Source organism: Anolis sagrei, chromosome X (genome assembly GCF_037176765.1).
Source record: "Anolis sagrei isolate rAnoSag1 chromosome X, rAnoSag1.mat, whole genome shotgun sequence".
NCBI lineage: Eukaryota > Metazoa > Chordata > Lepidosauria > Squamata > Dactyloidae > Anolis > Anolis sagrei.
In genome coordinates, this window is record NC_090034.1 from 64,381,043 (window position 1) to 64,390,263 (window position 9,221).

At 45.4% G+C, this 9,221-nt stretch overlaps 1 protein-coding gene across 13 annotated transcripts in view; it reads right to left on the reverse strand.

The window, feature by feature from the left end:
* PTPRU (protein tyrosine phosphatase receptor type U) overlaps positions 1-8,750 on the reverse strand; it is a 173,140-nt gene extending 164,390 nt beyond the window's left edge. For all 13 annotated transcript variants that reach the window (XM_060784674.2, XM_060784673.2, XM_060784671.2 and 10 more), the window contains exon 1: positions 8,318-8,750. In XM_060784674.2, coding sequence (XP_060640657.2) covers positions 8,318-8,420 — 103 coding nt within the window. In that variant the 5' untranslated portion in view covers positions 8,421-8,750. The remainder of the gene's footprint in view (positions 1-8,317) is intronic.
* Positions 8,751-9,221: the final 471 nt, after the last annotated feature.

Sequence of the window (9,221 nt, forward strand, 5' to 3'; positions counted from 1 at the left end):
ACTAAAGTAAAATAATAAATGTAATAATAATAATAATAATAATAATAATAATAATAATTGTTGTTGTTCATTCGTTCAGTCGTCTCCGACTCTTCGTGACCTCATGGACCAGCCTACGCCAGAGCTCCCTGTCGGCCGTCACCACCCCCAGCTCCCTCAAGGTCAGTCCAGTCACTTCAAGGATGCCATCCATCCATCTTGCCCTTGGTCGGCCCCTCTTCCTTTTGCCTTCCACTTTCCCCAGCATAATTGTCTTCTCTAGGCTTTCCTGTCTCCTCATGATGTGGCCAAAGTACTTCAACTTTGTCTCTAGTATCCTTCCCTCCAATGAGCAGTCGGGCTTTATTTCCTGGAGGATGGACTGGTTGGATCTTCTCGCAGTCCAAGGCACTCTCAGAACCTTCCTCCAACACCACAGTTTAAAAGCATCGATCTTCCTTCGCTCAGCCTTCCCTAAGGTCCAGCTCTCACATCCGTAGGTTACTACAGGGAATACCATGGCTTTGACTAGGCGGATCTTTGTTGCCAGTCTGATGTCTCTACTCTTTACTATTTTATCGAGATTGGACATTGTTCTCCTCCCAAGAAGTAAGCGTCTTCTGATTTCCTGGCCACAGTCTGCATCTGCAGTAATCTTTGCACCTAGAAATACAAAGTCTGTCACGGCCTCCACGGTTTCTCCCTCTATTTTCCAGTTGTCAATCATTCTTATTGCCATAATCTTGGTTTTTTTGATGTTTAGCTGCAACCCGGCTTTTGCGCTTTCTTCTTTCACCTTGATTAGAAGGCTCCTCAGCTCCTCCTCGCTTTCGGCCATCAGAGTGGTGTCATCTGCATATCTGAGGTTGTTAATGTTTCTTCCAGCAATTTTCACCCCAGCTTTGCATTCATCCAGCCCCGCACATCGCATGATGTGTTCTGCATACAAGTTAAAAAGGTTGGGTGAGAGGATGCAGCCTTGCCGTACGCCTTTCCCAATCTTGAACCAGTCTGTTGTTCCGTGGTCAGTTCTTACTGTTGCTACTTGGTCCTTGTACAGATTCCTCAGGAGAGAGACAAGGTGGCTTGGGATGCCCATACCACCAAGAACTTGCCACAATTTATTATGATCCACACAGTCAAAGGCTTTAGAGTAGTCAATGAAGCAGAAGTAGATGTTTTTCTGAAACTCCCTGCCTTTCTCCATTATCCAGCGAATATTGGCAATTTGGTCTCTCGTTCCTCTGCCTTTTCTAAACCCAGCTTGAACATCTGGCAACTCTCGCTCCATGTATTGCTGGAGTCTTCCTTGCGGGATCTTGAGCATTACCTTACTGGCATGAGAAATAAGGGCCACTGTACGGAATAATAATAAATAGAGTAAAATGATTCTGGCAGCCCAAGAACAAGCCATTCGAACCAATGCCATCAAAGCCAGAATTGAAAAGTCGACAACAGATGCCAAATGTAGATTCTGCAAGGAAGCAGATGAAACAATAGATCACATCCTCAGCAGCTGCAAGAAGATCGCGCAGACTACAAGCAGAGGCATAACACCGTTGCTCAGATGATTCATTGGAACTTGTGCCACAAATACCATCTGCCTGCGACAAAAAACTGGTGGGATCACAAGCCTGAAAAAGTTACAGAGAATGAACACGTCAAGCTACTCTGGGATTTCCGAATTCAGACAGACAGAGTTCTGGAGCACAAAACTCCTGACCTCACTATCATGTTAAAAAACAAAGTATGGATCGTTGATGTTGCAATCCCGGGTGACAGCAGGATTGCAGAGAAACAACTGGAAAAGCTGACACGATATGAGGATTTAAAGGGAGAAGGGCAGGATAGAAGTTTACGAAATAAATAAAATAAATAAATAAAGATCGAACGGCAAAGACTCTGGCACAAACCAGTCAAGGTGGTCCCAGTGGTGATCGGCACACTGTGTCCAGTGCCTAAAGACCTTGGCCTGCACTTAAACACAATCGGCACTGACAAAATTACCATCTGCCAGCTGCAGAAGGCCACCTTACTGGGATCTGCACGCATTATTCGCCGATACATCACAGTCCTAGACACTTGGGAAGTGACCAACGTGTGATCCAATTCAACAGCCAGCAGAATGTCTGCTATGGACTCATCTTGTTGTGTTTCAAATAATAATAAATAGAGTAAAATAAATGTAATAAAATAATAATAGAGTAAAATAATGCAAATGTAATAATACCAATAATAGAGGAAAATAATAAATGCAATAAAAATAATAGTAATAACAGAGTAAAATAATGAATAACTTTGACTCGAGTATAAGCCGAGGGCAGCTTTTTCAGCCTAAAAAAGGGGCTGAAAAACTATGTAAATGCCTGGAGAGGTCCCAAGACCTCCTGCCATCTGATCTGAGAAGTGGTCGGAAGCACTTCTTAGGACTAAATTCCACCGAACATGTCAAGTGTTTGGAAGATGAGGTTTACCATACAGCGCAGCATACCCTTTTTTGAAACTACATGGATGGTTTTCCGACTACCAAACTATCCGCTTTATTTAGGAGTTCTCCGTTGATTTGCCACCCCATTGTAGAGAGTTATTCCCACCCACTCTTCCTTTGTGAAAAGATGCACCTCCTCTCCCAATTCACTATTATTTCTGTTCCTGGGTCATCAATGGCATTTCCTAATTGGTTATATCGTAAACACATGGGAAAAGTTAATTAAACTGCCAAAACTTTGTCTTTGCAGGAGGGACATCATCCTGCTAGAGCACATTTTGCTCTAGTTTCTCAATGACTGAATATCTTTGTAGAGTCTCCACCCATTTAACATATTTTATAGGCACAAAAATGAAGTTTTTTGGTGCACAACTACTTTCAAAGTAAGGACTACACAATTAAACAGGAAATAACACTTGCAAACTAAGAACATATTATTATTATTATTATTATTATTATCATCATCATCATCATCATCCTTGCAAACGCAACTGGCCGGGACAAGAGACAGAGCTTTCTCGGTGGTGTCCCGTCCCCCGTCCCCCCCCCCCCCCGGTCTGTGGAACACCCTCCCCAGTGAAATTAGGTTGGTTCCATCTCTCCTTTCCTTTAGGAAAAAACTCAATTCATGGTTTTGGGACCAGGCATTCAAGTAGCAGGCTTAACAGTAATCACAATGCTTCATGAGAACTGATAATGGACAGGCTTTGGACTGGGTCTCTGGATGTCGAATTGGACTTGGATGTGACTATATTGTTGTTAATGTTTTAAATGGGTATTTTTTAACTTAATGTTTTAACTAATGTTTAATGTGTGTTATATTAAAGACTTGGTTGTTCAATTAAAGAGAGGGGCCATGAAGGCAGTTCCATCTTGCCTCCGGTGCCATCAGTTGGGAGCCACCCCTCCAGAACCAACGGCTGTTCTGAGATCAGAATGAAGAGAGGGACCAGGAAGGCAGTTCCATCTTGTCTCCTGCACTGTGCTTATAATATAATATATTATATATACATATTATATTAATATTATAATGTAATACAATATAATACTAATAATAATATATTAAAATTATATATTTTATATTAAATGTAATATTACTAATAATAGTACAGTATAATGTTATAGTACAATGTAATATAATATAAAATATAAAATATTATAATAATATAATAATATATAATATTAATATTGTGCTATGGTAATATATATATATATATATATATATATATATGTTCTGTGCATAATGAGTACCTTAAAAACAAAAGAACCAATGAACAAAATCACACCAAATTTGGCTACAAAAACGTCTCACAACACAAGGAGTGACCATCACTCAAAAAATTATGATTTTGTCATTTGGGAGTTGTAGCTGCTGGGATTTATAGTCCACCTACAATGAAAGAGCATTCTAAACTACATCAACGATGGAATTGAATCAAACTTGGCACACAAAACTCCCATGACCAACAGAAAATACTGGAGGGGTTTGGTGGGTATTGACCTTGACTTTGGGAGTTGTAGTTCACCTACATCTAGAGAGCACTGTGGACTCAAACAATGATGGATCTGGACCAAACTTGGCACAAGCACTCAATATGCCCAAATATGAACACAGATGGAGTTTGGGGGAAATAGACCTTGACATTTGGGAGTTGTAGTCACTGGGACTCACAGTTCACCTAAATCAAAGACCATTCTGAACCCCACAAACGACAAAATCGGAGCAAACTTCCCACACAGAACCCCCATGACCAAAAGAAGATACTTAAGGCCATCCAATCCAACTCCATCAGGGCAAGAAAACGTAATCAAAGTCCTCCTGACAAAGAGCCATCCAGCCATAGATATAGAGATAGATAGATAGATAGATAGATAGATATGATTCACACACACAGAGACATACTATCCTAGATTTGAAAGGGACCCTTAAAGAAGGACAATGGTATGTTGCATGTTCCAGGGTGGGCAAACCAGACACTCTCCACATCAACACTGACAAAGCAAGAAATACTGTTTACCCACAAGCATAAAGAAATTACATATATTAGAAACCAACACTTTCTCATTGCTTTATTTTTCAGATCAACAGACTGGGCCACAGCAATGCGTGGCAGTGGACAGCTAGTATAGAAATAAATAAATAACCAGTGGAGCTGGCGTAACAGAGGAGTTGTATGCTCTCTGTATGCCGCTCCGGTGAGCAGCCGTTGGACTAATTGAAGCTTCCAGGCAGTCTTCAAAGGCAGCCCCACGTAGAGCGCATTGCAGTAGTCTAATTGGGATGTAACAAGAGTGTGGACCACCGTGGCCAAGTCAGACTTATACCCCGCTTGATCTAACCCACACTGAACTAGATCAGTGTTTCTCAACCTGGGGGTTGGGACCCCTGGAGGGGTCGCGAGGAGGTGTCAGAGGGGTCACCAAAGACCACCAGAAAACACAGTATTTTCTGTTGGTTATGGGGATTCTGTGTTGGAAGTTTGGCCCAATTCAATCGTTGGTAGGGTTCAGAATACTCTTTGATTGTTGGTGAACTATAAATCCCAGCAACTACAACTCCCAAATGTCAAGGTCTATTTCCCCCAAACTCCACCAATGTTTATATTTGGGCATATTGAGTATTCGTGCCAAGTTTGGTCTAGATCAGTGATTCTCAATCTGGGGATCGGGACCCCGAGGGGGGTCGCGAGGGGGTGTCAGAGGCGTCGCAAAGATCATCAGAAAACACAGCCTTTTCTGTGTATTGTCGAAGGCTTTCATGGCTGGAATCACTCAGTTCTTGTGGGTTTTTTCGGGCTATATGGCCATGTTCTAGAGGCATTTCTCCTGACGTTTCGCCTGCTTGCCATAGATGCAGGCGAAACGTCAGGAGAAATGCCTCTAGAACATGGCCATATAGCCCGAAAAAACCCACAAGAACTGAGACAGCCTTTTCTGTTGGTCATGGGGGTTCTGTGTGGGAAGCTTGGCACAATTCTATCATTGGCGAGGTTCAGAATTTGGGCATATTGAGTATTTGTGCCAAGTTTGATCCAGATACATCATTGTTTGAGACCCCAGTGCTCTCAGAATGTAGGTGAACTACAACTCCCAAACTTAAGGTCAATGCTCACTAAACCCTTCTAGTATTTTCTGTTGGTCATGGGAGTTCTGTGTGCCAAGTTTGATTCAATTCCATCGTTGGTGGAGTTCAGAATGCTCTTTGATTGTAGGTGAACTATAAATCCCAACAACTACAACCCCCACAGGACAAAATCAGTACCCTCCCCCAATCCCACCAGTATTCAAATGTGGGTGTATTGGGTATTTGTGCCGAATTTGGTCCAGTGTATGAAAATACATCCTGCATATCAGATATTTACATTACTATTCATAACAGCAGCAAAACGACAGTTATGAAGCAGCAAGGGAACAAATTTTATGGTTGGGGGTCACCACAACATGAGAATGAAGGGGTCGTGGCATTAGGAAGGTTGAGAAGCACTGAACTAGATGAAACTGAATCCAGACAAGACAGAGGTACTCCTGGTCAGTCGTAAGGCCGAACAGGTTATAGGGTTACAGCCGGTGTTGGACGGGGTTACACTCCCCCTGAAGACGCAGGTTCGCAGCTTGGGTGTGATCCTGGATTCATCGCTGAGCCTGGAGCCCCAGGTTTCAGCGGTGACCAGGGGAGCATTTGCACAATTAAAACTTGTGCGCCAGCTGCGCCCGTACCTTGGGAAGTCTGACTTGGCCACGGTAGTCCACGCACTGGTTACATCCCGTATAGACTACTGCAACGCTCTCTACGTGGGGTTGCCTTTGAAGACTGCTCGGAAGCTTCAGATGGTCCAGCACGCAGCAGCCAGGTTGCTAACGGGAGCGGCATTCAGGGAGCACACCACTCCTCTGTTGCGCCAGCTCCACTGGCTGCCAATTTGCTACCGGGCACATTTCAAAGTGCTGGCTTTAGCCTTTAAAGCCCTAAACGGTTCTGGCCCGACCTATCTGTCCGAACGCATCACCCCCTATGAACCAGTTAGGACATTAAGATCGTCCGGGGAGGCCCTGCTCTCGATCCCGCCAGCCTCGCAGGCATGACTGATGGAGACAAGAGACAGGGCCTTCTCAATGGTGGCCCCTCGGCTGTGGAACGCCCTTCCCGCAGACATTAGATCGGCCCCCTCCCTGCTGGCGTTCAGGAGAAGAGTGAAGACCTGGCTCTTTGAACAGGCGTTTAATTAAGCAGTGCAATCAATTGATTGAGATTGGAACTTGGAATAATGGACGAGGAGATTGGATTATGACTTTATTGATGAGACGTGATGGATTAGTTATATGGATGTATTGTTGTTATATTGATGTACTGATGTATTGTTATGTGATTTAGTTGCTCTAGTTCAGTGGTTCTCAACCTTGCTGATGCCGTGACCCCTTTATGCCGTTCCATATGTTGTGGTGACCCCCAACCATAATATTGTTTTTGTTGCTACTTGATACCTGTCATTTTTCTACTGTTATAAATTGTAATGTAAATATCCGATATGCAGGATGCATTTTCATTCACTGGACTAAAGTGAGCACAAATACGCAATATGCCCAAATGTGAGTGCTAGTGGGGTTGAGGGGAGGATTGATTTTGTCATTTGGGAGTTGTAGTTGCTGGGATTTATAGTTCACCTATAATCAAAGAGCATTCTGAACGCCACCAGCAATGGATTTAAACCGAACTTGGCACACAGAACTCCCATGACCAACAGGAAACACTGGAAGGGTTTTGTGAGCATTGACCTTGAGTTTGGGAGTTGTAGTTCACCTATGCCCAGAGGAGTGCTGTGGGTTCATGCAATGATGGATCTGGACCAAACTTGGCACGAATACTCAGTATGCCCAAATGTGAACACTGGTGGAGTTTGGGAAAAATAGACCTTGACAACAAGCCCTATGAGGAGCGGCTTAGTGAACTGGGCATGTTTAGCCTGAAGAAGAGAAGGCTGAGAGGAGATATGATAGCCATGTATAAATATGTGAGAGGAAGCCACAGGGAGGAGGGAGCAAGCTTGTTTTCTGCTTCCTTGGAGACTAGGACGCGGAACTATGGCTTCAAACTACAAGAGAGGAGATTCCATCTGAACATGAGGAAGAACTTCCTGACTGTGAGAGCCGTTCAGCAGTGGAACTCTCTGCCCCGGAGTGTGGTGGAGGCTCCTTCTTTGGAAGCTTTTAAGCAGAGGCTGGATGGCCATCTGTCAGGGGTGATTTGAATGCAATACTCCTGCTTCTTGGCAGGGGGTTGGACTGGATGGCCCATGAGGTCTCTTCCAACTCTTTGATTCTATGATTCTATGACATATGGGAGTTGTAGTTGTTGGGATTTATAGTTCACCTACAATCAAAGAGCATTCTGAACTCGACCAACAATAGAATTGAGTCAAACTTCCCACAGAATCCCAATGACCAACAGAAAATACTATGTTTTCTGATGTTCTTTGGCGACCCCTTTGACACCCCCTCACGACCCCCTCAAGGGTTGAGAAACACTGCTCTAGTTACTGTTTTGAAATGCTAATGCTAATGTTGTGCACCTTTGTATATTGCCCTGGTTGTAAACCGCACTGAGTCGCCTACGGGCTGAGAGAGTGCGGTATACAAATAAAGTAAATACATAAATAAATAAAATGTGGCAGTGTGGACTCAGATAACCCAGCTCCAAGCAGATCTTGTGGGTGGCCAAACAGGTACTGAGGGGGCCCCGAGAGACCGGGAGGAATGGGGAAGGTAGGGAAGGGGAGGGAAGGTGGGCCCCTTCCCCAAAGGGCGCCGAAAGGGCAGGGGCAGAGGGAGGGGGAGGGGGGGGAAGGGACTGACCTGCTCCTCCTCCTCCTCCTCCTCCCGCGGGCGCCTCGGTCTCGGCGGAGCAGAGCTGGAGGGCGAGCGCGAGGAGCACGGCGCGGGCGGCGTTGCCCTGCATGCCGAGCCGCCAAGAAAAGTTCTCCTCCTCCTCCTTCCCGACTTCTCCTTCCGCAATCTTCTCCGCTTGCAGGCCTTTCCCACAAAGTTGCCCCAAGGCCAAACTGAAAGGGATTGGATGGCAGTGTGGACTCTGATAATGATCCGCCTTGATCTCCTGTGTGGCGCGGGGTCTCCGAGATTGCGGACTCCGAGTTGTGCCTTTCCTTCCGGGCGGAGAAGCCGGAGCCGAGCCTTTCCTCCGCAGGCACGCACCAAACCAACCCAAAAAAACAGCCAACCCCCCGCGGCGAAGTGACGTCAGGCTTCCCAGGCGAAGCGAAGGGGGCGGGGCGGGGGCCCGTGGGGTTGGATTTGGATTTGGGGAGGGGGCTGGGAAAGGAGCGGGCGCCCCCTGCTGGCCCAGCGAGGAGCAGGACAGCCCCAGGACTCACAATCAGAGGCGGCCCTAGGTAATTGTCAACGGTTCAAGATTGGGAAAGGCGTACGGCAAGGCTGCATCCTCTCACCCAACCTTTTCAACTTGTATGCAGAACACATCATGCGATGTGCGGGGCTGGATGAATGCAAAGCTGGGGTGAAAATTGCTGGAAGAAACATTAACAACCTCAGATATGCAGATGACACCACTCTGATGGCCGAAAGCGAGGAGGAGCTGAGGAGCCTTCTAATCAAGGTGAAAGAAGAAAGCGCAAAAGCTGGGTTGCAGCTAAACGTCAAAAAAACCAAGATTATAGCAACAAGAATGATTGACAACTGGAAAATAGAGGGAGAAACCGTGGAGGCTGTGACAGACTTTGTA